The sequence below is a fragment of the Pipistrellus kuhlii genome, unplaced genomic scaffold (genome assembly GCF_014108245.1).
Source record: "Pipistrellus kuhlii isolate mPipKuh1 unplaced genomic scaffold, mPipKuh1.p scaffold_m20_p_4, whole genome shotgun sequence".
Lineage (NCBI taxonomy): Eukaryota > Metazoa > Chordata > Mammalia > Chiroptera > Vespertilionidae > Pipistrellus > Pipistrellus kuhlii.
Window position 1 is genome coordinate 90,428,037 of NW_023425540.1, and position 15,838 is coordinate 90,443,874.

General features: G+C 58.9%; 2 protein-coding genes across 2 annotated transcripts; both read left to right on the plus strand.

Moving 5' to 3' along the window:
* Nucleotides 1-1,463: 1,463 nt before the first annotated feature.
* LOC118703706 (serine protease 33-like) lies at nt 1,464-6,199 on the plus strand. The gene is made up of 5 exons (XM_036410796.2): nt 1,464-1,575; nt 2,047-2,209; nt 2,851-3,128; nt 4,332-4,498; nt 5,427-6,199. The coding sequence occupies exons 1-5, from the start codon at nt 1,464-1,466 to the stop codon at nt 5,691-5,693; spliced, it is 987 nt and encodes a 328-aa protein (XP_036266689.1). The 3' UTR covers nt 5,694-6,199.
* A 2,920-nt stretch (nt 6,200-9,119) lies between these two features.
* LOC118703707 (testisin-like) lies at nt 9,120-15,356 on the plus strand. Its single transcript, XM_036410798.2, has 7 exons — nt 9,120-9,189; nt 9,278-9,307; nt 9,394-9,427; nt 9,547-9,804; nt 11,046-11,329; nt 14,691-14,845; nt 15,096-15,356. The coding sequence occupies exons 1-7, from the start codon at nt 9,120-9,122 to the stop codon at nt 15,342-15,344; spliced, it is 1,080 nt and encodes a 359-aa protein (XP_036266691.1). The 3' UTR covers nt 15,345-15,356.
* Nucleotides 15,357-15,838: the final 482 nt, after the last annotated feature.

Sequence of the window (15,838 nt, forward strand, 5' to 3'; positions counted from 1 at the left end):
TGGCCCGATCCCCCGTCGTGCTGAGCTGAGTTCTGGGACACCCGTGAGGAGCCAGACAAGCTCGGCGCTGCGGAGTGAGTGCCCCTGCCCCAGAGCCTCGCTGGAAACGGGCACCACCCCTCTCGACCTTGGCCTGAGGCACCCCCCCACCCCATGACCAACCTACCCTCAGAGGTGATTAACGAGAAAGTGATTTCGCCCTTACTTACCCGCCTATCAAAGCTCGTTTGGCCTTGATAGTGTCTCTTTGGGACCTCACGTGAGCGGTGTTTGCCCCCCTTTGCAGATGTGAAGGCTGAGGCGTGGTCACTTCCAGGGGGAGGAGTAGGATTTGCACCTAGTTTGCCCAGCTCCATAGCCCCTCCCCTTCTGGGGTCTCCCCACGGGCCCCTCCTGCCCCAGGCCAGGCTCACCTCTGCTGCTCCCCAGGGTGACTCAGGTGGACCCTTGACCTGTGAAAAGAATGGACTGTGGATTCGGATTGGAATCGTGAGCTGGGGAGTGGGCTGTGGTAGGCCCAACCGACCCGGCGTCTACACCAGCGTCAGCAGATACTTCAGCTGGATCCAGAAGCTCATGGGCCACAGCACCAGGCCAGACCCCTCCCCACTCCTGCTGCTCCTCCCTCTGCTGTGGGCTGCCCCGCTGGTGCAGCTAGCCTGTGTGCCCTGACCAGGGCCCAGGCACGTTCACCCAGGGCTGTGGGCACGCCTCTGGCTCCTTTGCTAATAAATGTGCGTTTTCACTGGTTCCTTGCAGGGTGTTTTGTGGACCTGGGTGGCTTTCTGGACACTCATAGTCATGTCCTGTCTTCCCCGAGACCACTCCCTAAGTCCGGTTCCTTCTCTCCTTGTCGGCACCACACATATTTTGTAACCCTCACAGGTTGGTTCAATCAGAAAGAATTGATGGCCGAAACCGGTTTGGCTCAGTGGATAGAGCCTCAGCCTGCGATCTGAAAGGTCCCAGGTTCAATTCCGGCCAAGGGCATGTACCTTGGTTGCAGGCGCATCCCCAATAGAGGGTGTGCAAGAGGCAGCTGATTGATGACTCTCTCTCATCGATGTTTCTAACTCTCTATCCCTCTCTTCCTCCCTGTAAAAAATCAATAAAATATATTTTTAAAAATAAATAAATAAGTAATGTAAAAAAATAAAAATAAAGTCCCGGTGAGAACGCCATGCCTACCGAGCTGCTGCAGCACCATACGGTGGCCTGGTGGAGGCCAGGAGAGGCTGGGCTGTGATGCCAGGGCCTGGGCAAAGGAGGGAAGGCCCGAGGGTCTTGCCAAGGATGTGGCAGAGGCCAGAGTCCCTGTGCCCAGGAGCACTGGAAGGGTGGGGTGGAGGTGCCAGCCCCGCCCCAGGGCGGGCCCAAAACCTGGGCTGGAGCCGCAGTCACCTTCCCCTTCCTGCGTGTCTGTGGACTCTGACCCGAAGGGCCATCCGGCAAGTGGAGGAGCCATGGAGCCGGCCGGCGTGGTCACCTTGTTCTCCCTCCTGCCAGTCCTCCAGGGAAGCCCCCCTGCTCTCCCATCCAACCTGACCAATGCCAGAGCGACCGACCCGGACTCAGGTAGGACAAACATCAGGGTGGGAGAAGGCACTGCAGGAGGGAGAGCCTGGGTTTGGCGGGAGACAGGGAGAGAGAGGATTATGTAATCCTGGCCCTGCCCTGCGAGCCTTGTACATGGCAGGCCCTCTAAGAACCCCCGCCCCTGGGGCCGGCACCCACTTCCCCGGACACAGCGCCTTCATGGCTTCTCTCCAAACCCCAGTGCCAGGCGCTGCGTTCAGACCCTCCCTCAGAGCCCGGCCAAGTGGTCTGACCTTCCTTGTGCCCACTGAGCTGGACTGAGCAATCCAGGGCCCAGATCTCACTTGCCCCATCTCAGCTGCTGTGCGCCTGCCCCCACGGTCAAAAGTCCTGAATCAGAGGGGACAAGATGTCAGCCCGCTGGGGGCAGGGATAAAGGAGGGCAGGTCTGCAGGGCGAGGGGAGTGCAGAGGGCACCTCGTATAACCCGGCCCATGCCTTACCCTGCAGTTTGTGGACGCCCACTCGTGCCAGGGCGAATCTTGTCCGGGCAGGATGCCCGGCTGGGCCGGTGGCCATGGCAGGTCAGCCTCAGGGAGTACGGACAGCACGTGTGTGGGGGCTCCTTGATCACCGAGGACTGGGTGCTGACTGCTGCCCACTGCTTTGACCGGTGAGCACCCGAGCGAGGGCCGCTGGGACCCGCCCTTCACCCTCTCCCACGCCTCTCCCCCATCTGGACAGGAGCCTGGGCAGGAGGCGGCAGGAACGTGTCCTCCTAGGGTCTTACTTATCCACCCAAGGTGCCCCCAGCCCCAGACTGGGCCCTGGGGAGGAAGTGGGGAGGAGACAGACTCAGCACTGACCCTTCCCAGAAAGTGTTCCCTTCCCAGAAACCCGAAGTTCCCACGTTAGCATGTCCCTTGGAAATCCAAGGTCTCAATTCCACCATTTGCCAGCTGGGCAGCCTGGAGCAGGCGACGTCTCCTCCCCCCAAACAGAGGGAGAACTGGGCACCTTGCAGGGTTGCTTGTGGCTTAAGCAAGGTGCTTGTCCTTGTTGACATGTGTACAAACACACACACGCGCACATACACACACGCGCGCGCACACACATACACGCACACACACGCACACGTGCGCACAGATGCACACACATGCACACACATGCACACATACACACATTCACACACGCACACGCACACACACACGCACACATCCTTTTGCGGTGTCAGGGCCTCAAACCAAGGCTGTCCTTAGCCTTGCCCGTGGGACCTGGGCACAGCCTCACGACCCTCTTGCTGTTTGGCCCCAGGAACCAGCCCCTGCAGGCCTACGCGGTGCTGCTGGGCACCATCTCCTCCTACCCCCCGGCCAGCCAGGCCCCGCACCACCGCGCCGTGGCCCAGTTCGTCCCCCACCCGAGCTACAGGGGCGGGCAGGGCAGCGGGGACATCGCCCTGCTGCAGCTGGCCGCCCCGGTCAACTTCAGCGACCTCATCCTCCCCGTCTGCCTCCCCAAGCCCGGAGACCCCCTGGGCCACGGCACCTGGTGCTGGGTGACCGGCTGGGGCAACATCAACTCCAACCAAGGTGAGGACCGGAGCTGGGGGCGGGCGGCAGGGGGGGAGGGGAGGGGGGATCCATCAGGACGCAGCGGAGGCTGCTCCCGACCGGCTCCCAGGGGCAGCCGCACCCGCCGCCACCCTCACGCAGGCTGGACATGGAGCCCGCACTTGTTGGCACAGCCCCTGCCCCTGGCCGCCCGCCACCCCAGACCCGCATCCCGGGCTTCCCCAACCCACCATCCCGGCCTCCGATACCAAGGGATGGGTGCCAGGCCCAGCAGAGGGGCAGGGCAGAGCCTGACCGCCCGGCCGCGCCCCGGCTGGGTGACTCCGCCCGTCAGCTTCGCCAGGCGGTGGCCTCCTCCTCCGGCCTCATGGGGTCCATCCGCGGAATGACTTCAGGCGGTGCCGGCCGGGCCGAGCAAGAGTGAGCTCTCAGCACCGATCGGCACCCATCGCCGCCGTGGTCACATCGCGGCTGCGGCGTCTCCCTGGATTAGTGCCTGGGCCGACCGTCACAAATGGGGCATCCTGGGCGGCTCAACCAGCAGGAATTCACGCTCGCCCGGGCATTGAGGCCGAGGGCCTGAAAGCAGGTGTCCGGGGCCTCCTCCTGCCTCGCCCGCCTCTGGGGGCTCCTGGGCTGGGGGGCATCACTGCGCTCTCTGCCTGTCTTCCCACCGCCGTCTCCCTGCGGTCTCCCCGCTTTCTGTCTGATGGTGAGGGCCCTCTCACCCTGACCCAGTCCGACCTCATCCTCACTCATTACACCTGCAAAGCCTCTGTTTCCAAATACGGTGCATTCTGAGGTTCGAGGTGGACGTGAAGGTTTGAGGGACACGATTCAACCCATTTTTGACCTGACCCTTGGGAAGCCCGGAGAAGGAGGGCCATTGGTGGATGAGGCTTGGCTACACTCCTCGGCCAGAGCCAGGCCCTGACACCAGGTCTCAGCTCCTGCCCACGCCCCTCCCGTGTGCCCACCCCACGCCCCTGCCCGGGCACTGGGAGGGAGGCTGAGGGGCTGCCACAGCTCTGTGCACGCCCTGCTTCCGGGAGGAAGGGACCATGTCTTCCAGGTGTTTGAGTGGCAAACACAGGCATGTCCACAGGGGCGTCCTGAGCACAAATGCAGGTTCCCACGCACAGAAACGGCTTCCTGTCATCAGTCCATCCGCGTGCGGGCCGCGGCGTCCCCTCTGAGCTCTGCTTCCCGCTCCCTCCCCAGCGCTCCTCCCGCCCTTCACTCTTCAGCAGCTGCAGCTGCCGCTCATCGACACCCGCACCTGCGACGCCTACTACCATGAGAACTCCATCACCCCCAGCCAGGAGCCCATCATCCTGGCAGACATGCTGTGCGCCGGCTTCGAGGACGGCCAGAAGGACGCCTGCCAGGTGAGCACGCACCCCCTGGGGGGGGGGGGGGAGCAAAGCAGACGAGGGCGACATTTAAAAAAAATTTTTTTTTTAAATACGAGGGTCAATTCAAAAAGAAACGTTCCTGAGCCCTATCCTCCTCTCAGACATCACAAAATACTATCAGAACATGGAACACCTGCGAGTGTGCTGAAGCGAGCTGTGACAGCTCCCTCCCCGAGGCTTTCCTGTGGGGCCAGACACGTCTCTCCCCAGAACAACATGCGTGGCTTTAAGCCCGTTTTCCCAGGAGCAGGCCGTGCGGAGCCGTCCTGTCTTCTCTTCGCTGATCTTATTAGCAAAGCAGACTCTGTCTCTGTCGCCTCTTAGTATTGTTTTGTCTCAGATTTTTTTTTTTTCATCAAAAAGAAACAAACAGGCCGAAGTCGGTTTGGCTCAGTGGGTAGAGCGTCGGCCTGCAGACCGAAAGGTCCCAGGTTCGATGCTTGGTTGCGGGCACATACCCAGTAGGGGGCGTGCAAGAGGTAGCTGATCAATGATTCTCTCTCATCGATGATGTTTCTAATTCTCTATCCCTCTCTCTTCTTCTCTGTAAAAAAAAAAAAATCAATAAAATATATTAAAAATATTTAATTAAAAAAAAGAAAAAAGAAAAAAAAGAAACAAATAGAACTGCTAGCAGCACAGTTCTCCCTCGAGCCCCTACTCTGACAAGCACAGCTTCATGCGGAGAATAGGGTGTCCCCTGCTTGTTCCACCTGCCAGGGTTTTTGTCCCCGATCCTGAGCCAGCCCACCCTGCGCTCTGTGCCCCAGGCCTCTGTGTCCTGAAGAGAGGCTGATGGGCCTGGGAGCCCGCAAACCCCAGTTCCCCTCCATGCAAGGAGGGCGGCTGGCCCAGAGGCGGCAGCTTCCGGCCCCACGCTTCTGGACTTCTGTCTCCCCAGGGTGACTCCGGAGGCCCCCTGGTCTGTGACGTTGGTGGCGTCTGGACCCAGGCCGGGGTCGTGAGCTGGGGCTCTGACTGTGGCCTCTCCAAGAAGCCAGGTGTCTACACCAACGTCAGTGTCTACACCACGTGGATTCTCAGCACAATCGGGAGCTCAGCCCCTGACGACAGAAGCTTCTCGCCAGGCCTTGCGAGGACCGTTTCCACCGCCTTGTTGTTGTTTCTGGGACCACTGGGGGGCACCGTGTCCCTGGGGCTTTCCTGACCCTGCAGCTCAACCCTCAGACCTGCGTCCTCACATCGCAAACCCAAGGCCCGCCCCCTGCCAGGAATGCAGTATGCAGCTTCTCACAGGGGCTTCTCCCCAAGCCCTCCCTGAAAGCTGCCTTCCGCCTTCCGCCACCCACCAAACCCTTTGTCCTTCTCTGGCCCCTTCCCCTCAGAAGGCTCCCCATTGTAATACCTCACACCTCTCCCTCTTCAGACCTTCATGTGCCCCCCATAGGCACTAAGCTGCTCTCTCACCCTCCCTGCAAGGCTGGGCTCCACCCCCACGCCCCCTTCCCCAGGAACAGAGCCTAGTGTTTCCTGCTTCTCGCCCACCATCCAAGGCTGAGTCCCAGCATGCACCTCGGCTCAGGGATTCCTTTGAGGGTTTCTGGGACTCTTTGGAATGGAGGTTTCCAGCCCCAGTGCTGGGCTGGTCCCTTTGTAGTCATGTGTGTCTGAAGGCAATAAAGATGACCTGGCAGAGGGCCATCCCAACAGGTGCCGGCCCTGCCTCGGGACCCGGAAGGGTGTGTGTGAAAGGCTCTCCCAGCAGCCCCGAGGTGCACATTACCATTATCAATATTTCCGTGTTTCAGATGGGAAATGAGGGCTGCAAGCTGCAGGGCTGGCCTGAGTCCATTCCCCCCAGCAGCCCTGTCCCTAGGCTCAGTGGGTGGCAGAGCAATGCAGTCAGGAGGCCCTGGGGTCAGAGCAGAAGGTCAGTCCCGGGGTCATGAGTAGACCTGGGGGATTTGGTCAGTGTCATGGGCAGACCTGGGTGCCGGGAGTCAGGGGCAGGGCTGAGCGTGGATCCATACCACCCTGGGCACGAATGGCGAAGGCTCGGCCAGGCTGAGCTTGCACTCCGTCTCTCCAGGGAAGCCTGGGGCCTGGCTGTGGACATGCCAGCTGGCGCCTGGAGGAGGGAGCGCAGGGCTGGGACCTCAGGCCCAGGCAGGTGTGTGAATGGGGGGCCCTGTGGACAACTTCAGGGGGCAGAAGAGTCAGGGCGAGGGAAGGGCAGGTTGAAACCCTTTGGATGAGAGCTTCAGCCTCTGTCCCAGGACACCCCGAGCCCCTCAGCCTCAGCCTGGTTCTCCCACGCACGGCTGAAGTGGTCACACCCTTCAGCAGCTCTCCCCTCTCCTCTGGGGCAGCATCCAAGGACCCTCTAGCCTCTGTGGCCCTGCCTTGGAGTCCACGGGCACTCTGGCAGGGGGGCGTGTGTAGGGGGAATACACCTTCCTGAGAGAGAAATACAACTTCCTATGGCGCAAACACCCTGTGGGGGAACTACAATTTCCTATGGGCAAAACAAGCCTTCCTGTGGGGGAAATACAACTTCCTGTGGGGGAAACACTATTTCCTGTGGGAGAAATAGAACTTCCTATGGGGAAAATACTCCTTCCTGTGGGGGAAATACAATTTCCTGTGTGGGAAATCCTCCTTCCTGTGGAGGAAATAGAACTTCCTATAGGGGAAACACTCCTTCCTGTGGGGGAAATACAACTTCCTGTGGGGGAATACAATTTCCTGTGTGGGAAACCAATTTCCTGTGTGGGAAACCAATTTCCTGTGTGGGAAACCCTTCTTTCTGTGGGGGAAATACAACTTCCTGTGGGGGAAACACTATTTCCTGTGGGAGAAATAGAACTTCCTATGGGGAAAATACTCCTTCCTGTGGGGGAAATACAATTTCCTGTGTGGGAAATCCTCCTTCCTGTGGAGGAAATAGAACTTCCTATGGGGGAAACACTCCTTCCTGTGGCAGAAATAGAACTTCCTATAGGGGAAACACTTTTTCCTGTGGGGGAAATACAATTTCCTGTGGGGTAAACACTCCTTCCGGTTTGGGAAAATACAACTTCCTGAAGACAAATGCTTTCTCGTGGGACAAACACACCATCCTTTGGAGATACACAACCTCCTGTCATGGCCATAATACTTCCTGTGTGGGAAATACAATCTCCTATGGAAGAAACCCACCTTCCACTGGAGGAAACACACCTTCATGTAAAGGAAACACAGGTTACTTTGGGGAAATAGTACTCCTTTTGCAGAAAATAAACCTCCTGGGTGGAAATTGTACTTCCTGTGGGAAAAACACACCATATGAAAATTTCACCTTTCTATGGGGGAAACACGCCTTCCTTTGGGTAAAAACACCTTCCTGTAATGTAAACTCAACTTCCTGTGTGGGGCTGCTGTTGGCGGGAGTGCTGCTTGGAGGGACTCCCGGAAGCCAGTGCTAAGTAACTCACCGTCGTGAATTCCAGGGAGTCTGGTGGTGTTCTGGGCACAGAGAGCTACCAGGCAGGCACAGCCTTCCTGGGACCCCCACGCGGCGTCACTGGTCACAGGGATTCTGGGATGGACAACCACCAGGGTATCTCTCGCTTCCGTGTTGGTGATTTCCTTAGCCCAGCACCCCAGGAATGTAAGTGTTTGAAAGATCCTTTCCACCTTTCAAGATTTAATCCAGAGGAGGAGGAGGAGAGGAGCGGAGGCCTGCCACCAGGGGGCAGCCTGGGCAGGGGGCACTAGCCTGTGTGCCTCCTCAGGAAGAGACAAGGCCCAGGGCCATCATTTATCTCCCCTTCCTGGCCCAGCCTAAGCACCCTTCCCCAGCAGGCCTCAGTGAAGACTGTTAGCACTTTATTTTTTATTTATTTTTAATATATTTTTTATTGATTTTTGTACAGAGATGAAGAGAGAGGGATAGAGAGTTAGAAACATCGAAGAGAGAGAATCATCGATCAGCTGCCTCTTGCACACCCCCTACTGGGAATGTGCCCGCAACCAAGGTACATGCCCTTGACCAGAATCGAACCCGGAACTCTTCAGTCCACAGGCCGACGCTCTACCACTGAGCCAAACCGGTTCCGGCTAGCACTTTATTTTTTAAAAAGAAAAAAAAAATATTGATTTTTACAGAGAGGAAGGGAGAGCCAGAAACATTGATAGAGAAAGAAACATTGATCAGCTGCCTCCTGCACCTCCCCCCCCCCCAACTGGGGATGTGCCCGCAACCAAGGTACGTGCCCTTGACCGAAATCGAACCTGGGACCCCCCCAGTCCGACGCTCTACCCACTGAGCCAAACCGGTTAGAGCTGACCGTTAGCTCTTTCATGGAGTCCTGGTCATTGCTGCTTCCTGGGCAGCAGCAGGGCAGCGGGACCCCGAGGTGCAGACCAGAGGGGGTTGTTCTGTGCCTTGGTTCCTGGGCCCTATCCGGGGGGTGCGGCTGATCCAGCCCCAGGAAAAGCTCCAAGGCCAGAAAGGTCAGGTGTTCCCAAAGCCCTCCGACCCGGAAAGGTCCAGCTGGGAGAAGGTGGCAGCCGGGGTCCCCGCTCCCCCAGGGGGCGCCTCAGCCGGGCGGCGCGGCCAGGCGCAGAGGGGGCGCCAGACGCGGGAGGCGGCATGGGCGCGCCGGCGGCGGCGGTGCTGCTGCTGGTGCAGCTGTGGGTGCGCGTGGAGCTGGACATGCTGGGTGAGGTGCCGGCGCCCTGCGGGGCGGGGGGGCCAGGATGGGGAGCCCGGAGACCGCCGTGGCTCACCTTCCTTCTCGCCTCCCTCAGGGTGGCCGGAGGAAGAAACGCTGTTTCCAGGTGAGGCGTCCGGAGCGCTCGCCCCCTGACTGGACCCCTGGGCGAGCGAGCCAGGGGCGCCTCACCTTTCCATCCCTCTCCCCCAGGTTTCCGGAACTCGTCGTTGCTCACATGTAACTGGTGGGCCCCTGGGGGGAGGAGGGGGGGGCTCCTGCAGACCCAGTGGAGGTGGGGGTGGGGGTGGGGGTGGGGGTGGGGGTGCGTGACCCCAAGATGCGCGCGGTTCCCCTCCCGGGAAGCCCCTTCCCTTGGCGCGCCCCCCGGTGGCCGGGGTGGGCATTCGGGCCCGTCGCCCACAGCTCAGTCCGGTCCGGTCTGTCCATCCACCCAGGGCCCTGTGGCCGCCGGGCCGTGGGGACGCGTGTGGTGGGCGGCATGGACGCCGCGCTCGGGCGCTGGCCCTGGCAGGGCAGCCTGCGCCTGTGGGGCTACCACGCCTGCGGCGCCAGCCTGCTCAACCGGCGCTGGGTGCTCACGGCGGCGCACTGCTTCGAGAGGTGAGCCGCGCCCTGCTCTCCGCCTCTGCTGTGCGCGGGCCCCACTGCAGCTGGGCCCGCAGGGAACGTTCGGTTTCCCCCCAGAAGGGTCTTCCAGAACATTCCCCGGCACATGTGCGTGTCTTGTTCCTGTCTCTGTCTTGTTCTCTTCTCCCCCAATGGCACTGCTAGCCTTCACCCCCTCCCCGCCCCTCCCAGGGGAGGTGAGCCGCCGGTGGGAGGAGCGAGCGAGGTGGGTGAGTGCGCACAGAAGCTGGCCTGTGGCCACAGGGGCCCCAGAAGCTGTTTTGTTTCAATCCTCACCGGAGGGCATTTCCCATTGATTTTCAGGGAGAGGGAGGGAAAGACAGAGAGAAACATCGATGTGAGAGAAACACATCGACTGGTTACCTCCTGCAAGAGCCCCGACCAGGGCCAGCCCCGGAGAAGAAGCCTGCAGCCACGGTGTGTGCCCGGGACCAACGCTGTGTCCACAGAACCAAACCAGCGAGGGCCCTGGAAGCTCCTCTGACCGCTCTGCGGGGCGTCCCACGTGGGCATCTGCGCATCTGCGTTCTTGTTTCAGGCGGGCTGGGAGAGGTGGCAGGCTGGTTGAGTGACTGGCCAGATCACGCCTGCCCCACCCCGACCCCCGAAGTCCCCAGTTTCTGGGATTTGAGAGGGTTGCAACCTCTGTGGACAACCTCTCACCACTCATTTTTATTTTAATGTTTTTATTGATTTCAGAGAGAGGAAGGGAAAGGGATAGAAACATCAGTTATTAGAGAGAATTATTGATCGGCTGCCTCTTGTACACCCTCCATTGGGATCGAGCCTGCAACCTGGGCCTGTGCCCTGGCCGGGAATCGAACCGTGACTCCTGGCTCATAGGTCTATGCTCAACCACGGAGCCACAGCGGCTGAGCTCACCACTCTTTTTAAGAAAGGGAAATAAAATAAAATAAATATATATTTTTTAAATTGATTTTTTTAATAAAAAAGGAAGGGAGAGAGGGATAGAGAGCTAGAAACATCGATGAGAGAGATGATCAGCTGCCTCCTGCACATCCTGCACTGGGGATGTGCCTGCAACCAAGGTACATGTCCTTGGCCGGAATCGAACCCGGACCGTACAGTCCGCAGGCTGACTCTCTGTCCGGAGTCAAACCGGTCAGGGCGAGCTCATCGCTCTTGGGAACAGGCCCCGGGCTGCCAGGGAGCCCGCCCTCGGTAAGGCTCCTGACCGCTCTCTCCCTCTGCAGTAACCTTTACCCCGGTTCATGGACAGTCCAGTTTGGCGAGCTGACCGCCGCACCAAGCTTCTGGAACCTGCAGGCCTACCGCAACCGTTACCAGGTGGGGGAGATCGTGCTGAGCCCCCAGTACCTGGGGGCCACAGCCTTCGACATCGCCATGCTGCGGCTGACCTCGCCCGTCACCTACTCCAAGTCCATCCAGCCCGTCTGTGTCTTCGCCTCTTTCAAAGAGTTCCAGAACCGGTCTGACTGCTGGGTGACCGGCTGGGGGGACATCCAAGAAAATGTGGGTGAGGCTGGGGACAGGAGGCGGGGGGTGTCCAGGGCAGGGGAGCAGGGGCATGGTCCTCAGCCCCCTGTTCCAGCTGCATCAGCTGGGCCCCTCGGTGGGCCTGGTCAGCATCCTCTCCCCACCTGCTGTGCACTCCTGCTCCCCGCGAAAGGGCAGGACTTCCTGTGCCCACGCAGTTCCCTCTTCCCCCCAGAGCCGGAGCCAGAGCGAGTGGTGAGAGGGGGCCAGCGTGGCCCAGGCTGGCCTTCCACCTGCAGGGGTGTGGGGGGTGGGAGGGTGAAAATGTTTATCTCTTTTCCACCTCCAGCTCGGCTAGAGCAGTGTTTCCCAACCTTCTCTCATGATGAGAATCACCTGGTGGAGTTGTTAAAACACAGATTCCTGAATCCCAACTAAGAAGTGCTAAACTAGAATTTTTGGGAACATATAGGTAAAATTGTATACTTAACTAGTGATCTAAGACAGATTTTATATACAGAGCACTAAGTTAGGTATGCAGTTTTACCTATATGTTCTCAAAAATTCTAGTTTAGCACTTCTTAGTTGGGATTCAGGAATCTGTGTTTTAACAACTCCACCAGGTGATTCTCATCATGAGAGAAGGTTGGGAAACACTGGGCTAGAGAGTCCGCTTCCTGGGGAGGGGCGGGGCGGCTGGGGATTGAGAAAAGGAAATGAAAGAGACAGACACAGAGATGGAAGGAAAAAACTGGGGCTGGATGGGACCACTGTCCTCGGACAGGGACAGGGACAGGGACCGAGCCAATACTGCCCAAACAGCAAAAAAAAAACCAGGAAGTTTTACTAAAACAAAGGAGATTATGCACATTCTTGGGTGGGCCGAAGTGGTCTGCATTCCTGGTGCTGGATTTAAATAAAACGCACCCCCTGGCACCTGGGCTGAAGGTCAAGCTGACAACACTCCTGCCTTTTGGCAAAGCGTGTTTCCAGGGCGCGGCTTTGCCAACGCCACTGGATTCAGCTGACGATGAAGAAATGCCCACGTGCCTTCCCAGGAGGGCCTGTCAGAAAGGTGCTCACCCCTCCCCCAGCCACCCAGCCTCCCCGCTCCGGCTCCTCCACATTGGCCTGCTCTCCGGGAACGCTAAGCCCATTTCTCTGTCCTCAGAATGTCAACTATCCTCGAACCGTGGCTCTGCAGGAGGTCTTTGAGTCCGTATGAGCCACCCCCTGCTTATCTCTCACCGTGAATCCCCTGAAGCCGCTGGGCTCAGCCTCCCCCAAGGTGCCCTCTGCAGGGGAGGCACAGGCCCTCCACCCGGACTGCCCCCTACCCGCTCCCTGGCCTGGCCCATTCCTGCCTCACCCTCAACAACAGTAATAATAACAGAGGAAGCTCTCTCCCGCACACTGCGCTGGGCACTGTTCGAGGCTCTGAGGACTCAGGAGCGAGCAGAGTACCGCCTATCTCCCGTCAGGAGCTTCCCTGCTAATGAGGCTGGCACTATTTATACCTACCTTACAGATGAGCAAGCTGGCAAGGGTATGGACATTGCCCAAGACTCCAGAAGGGGTCATTGGAGCAGCCAGGGCTCTCTCTGGATGGTCACACATCTGGAATTGGCAAGGGGGATAGGGAAGTCAACACTAGGCTCGCCTCCCTCTGGAGGTGGGGTCCTTTCCTTTCCGGTAGAAGGGGCCGGATAAAGCGCCTCTGCCTGGCCCCAGAGGGCTTCAGGGAGGCCCAGCCAGGCAGACCGTTCCCTCCCTCCCTGGCCCGAGGCTCCCCGGCATTCTCACAGGTGGCAGGTGTCTTGTGCAGCCCCCCTGCCTGAGGTGAAACTTAGCTCTGCCAGGCGCTAGCTGGAAGACCTGCCGCAGTCTTTTCGCAGCAAGGGTTCAGGAATCTGGAGGAGGGCTGCGCATAAATGAATAGAGTAGGGGTGTCGAACTCAATCAGAGAAGGGGCCAAAATCTAAAATCCAGCCTAAATCGCGGGCCGAATGGTTTCCTGAACAGTCATAAACTGTCATTGTGATGGAAACGCAGCGGAGTGCAGTGATGACAGCGCGGTGCGGGCCACATTGCAAGGCCTGGCGGGACGGATTTGGCCCGCGGGCCTTGTGTTTGACACATGTGGAATAGGGACTAGACAAGAAATATAAATTCGGGAGGAAACCAGCTCTCTAGTGAAGTTGACCCAGAGAGCTGTCTACCCACAGCTTTTTATTAACACCCTAGAGGCCCAGTGCATGAAATCCGTGCACTTTAAGGGGGGAGGTGTCCCTCAGCCTGGCAGTCTGGGAGCCCTGGGGGGATGTCTGACTGATGGCTTAGGGACATCCCTAGAACTGCCATGGAGGTGGGAGAGGCTCCCACCTCTGCCGCTGTGCTCGCCAGCCCGGCTTCTGGCTGAGCAAAGCTCCCCCTGTGGGAGCACACTGACCACCAGGGGGCAGCTCCTGCGTTGAGTGTCTGTCCCTGGTGGCCAGTGGGCATCATAGTGACCGGTCATTCCACCATTCTGTCATTTGCGTATTAGCCTTTTATTATATAGGATTTTTCCCTTTAGCAAAGCAGATGTACACATCAAAGGTAAGGTTTGGTAAACAATAAAGGATTATCAGGTTGGGGGAATTGCCCTCAGCTGTTTGGCAGCAGGTAATGATAAGGAGATCTTTAGCCCTGCTGGAGATGTCCATCAGCTTTCTGAGGAACTTCTCACATTGATTACGCTAACTACTGTCCTTGGCCTCCAGCAAGACCTTGTGTAAGCACTTCATCTCACTGTGCCTCCACCTCCTCACCTGCACAGCGGAGTGACAGTAGTTCCCACCTCATAGGGTGGCTCTGGGGGTTAAAAGCATTCACACAGCAGGGTAGCAGCGTGCCAGCAGATGGAAGGCTCTGCCGACACATCAGCTTTTGGTGTAATTGTGGTCACGACCCTCTGCAGGAAAAGGCAGTGATCCCAGCCCGGATTTGGGAATTGCACGGACCTGGCTTCCTGTCGGGCTCTGCCATTTCTTGGGTCACCTGGGTCATGACTGCGCTGCAGCCTGGGGGTGCTGTGGGAGGGCTTGGCTCAGGCCCTGAGATGTGTTCATCCTAAAACATCTCAGCTGCGTTACCCCTCCCCCGTGGATGCTCCCGGTCTCTCTTCACCGCTGTCACCTGCATGTTGCACGTAGGGAAACTGGGAGCAGCTGTAACGGCTGGTCCAGTTATTGGGTCCTTCTGTGGTTCTGCTCATCATCCCTGAGGTGCTGGATGCTAGCTCCCCTTCGAGGCTCTGCGGTTGCCCTGCCCCCACCGGGTAACCCACACCATCCCCCCAGCCAGGCGGCCGAGGGGAGTCTCAGGACGCCCTCTTTTTCTGTCTCCCAACTCCTCTGCAGATCTGCCGTCTCCCTACACCCTCCAGGAGGTGGAGGTCGGCATCATAAACACCACCATGTGTAACTACATGTTCACAGAGCCTTCTTTCCGTTACAACATCTGGGGAGACATGGTCTGTGCTGGCAACGACAAAGGCGGCAAGGATGCCTGCTTCGTGAGTGCCCCCCCCCCAGCCGGAGCCTCCGGGGCCCTCGTCTCCCCCCCACCCAGCCCCTGCCGAGCGGTGCCTGTGCCCACCTGAGGAGTGGAGACCGAAGCCCCCTTTGCAGATGCAGAGCCTCGGGCGCTCCCTGGGGGAGGAGTGAGATGTGTACCCAGGTTTCCCGGCTCTACAGTCCCTCCTGCTCTCTGCGAACCCCTCCCGCCCCTGGCCCCTGGCCCTGCTCACCCGTTCTGCTCCCCAGGGTGACTCAGGCGGACCCTTGACCTGCGAGAGGAAAGGGCTGTGGTATCAGGTTGGAGTTGTGAGCTGGGGAGTGGGCTGTGGTCGGCCCAACCGCCCGGGCGTCTACACCAACGTCAGCACTCACTTCAGATGGATGCAGACGCTGATAGCCCGCGGCAGAATCCATGGGCCGCCCCCCTGGCTGGTGCTGCTGCTCCTGTTCCTGCCCTGGACTGCCTCGTTCCTGCAGCCCAGCCTCCCGTCCTAATGTGTGTTTCTAATAAACACATTTGCATGCTCCAGTGGCTGCCGAACGTTCTGTGGACTCCAGGTGGCTTCCTGGACACCCCCATGGTCACCCGTGTCCCGCCCACCCCAAGATCACTCCCTAACGCCTCAATCTCTCTCCACCCCCCTGTACTATTACAGGTTTGGGTTTGCCAACAGCAGAACCCACTCAGGTTCATTCCATCAGAAAGGTGATTTATGGGAGGACATTAGGAGCGCCAGGGTACCTGGGCGCCAGGACGACTGGAGTGGGGTTTTGTGGAGGAGCACCCCCAAACACCCCAGTGCTCATGCCCGTGGCCCCCATCCCACAGATGCCAAGGGCTCCTGGTCTTCGTGCGGCCCCCCAAATGCTGACCTGGGACCAGGGCGGGGGTGCAGATAGTTTATCTGGGAGGCGATACCAAAAAGCTCTCATGGAAAGTGGGGAAACCAAGGCAGAGAGAGGAACACAATGACATTTGCCCAAGAGAA

What these genes read in the sequence shown, in the direction of transcription:
- LOC118703706 (XM_036410796.2), top strand. Translation starts at nt 1,464, where the DNA reads ATGGAGCCGGCCGGCGTGGTCACCTTGTTCTCCCTCCTGCCAGTCCTC. An exon ending in GCTGCCCACTGCTTTGACCG is followed by an intron (nt 2,210 to 2,850) that starts GTGAGCACCCGA and finishes GTTTGGCCCCAG; the next exon opens with GAACCAGCCCCTGCAGGCCT. An exon ending in GCCAGAAGGACGCCTGCCAG is followed by an intron (nt 4,499 to 5,426) that starts GTGAGCACGCAC and finishes CTGTCTCCCCAG; the next exon opens with GGTGACTCCGGAGGCCCCCT.
- LOC118703707 (XM_036410798.2), top strand. Translation starts at nt 9,120, where the DNA reads ATGGGCGCGCCGGCGGCGGCGGTGCTGCTGCTGGTGCAGCTGTGGGTG. An exon ending in TCGTTGCTCACATGTAACTG is followed by an intron (nt 9,428 to 9,546) that starts GTGGGCCCCTGG and finishes CCTCCCGGGAAG; the next exon opens with CCCCTTCCCTTGGCGCGCCC. An exon ending in GCGGCGCACTGCTTCGAGAG is followed by an intron (nt 9,805 to 11,045) that starts GTGAGCCGCGCC and finishes CTCCCTCTGCAG; the next exon opens with TAACCTTTACCCCGGTTCAT.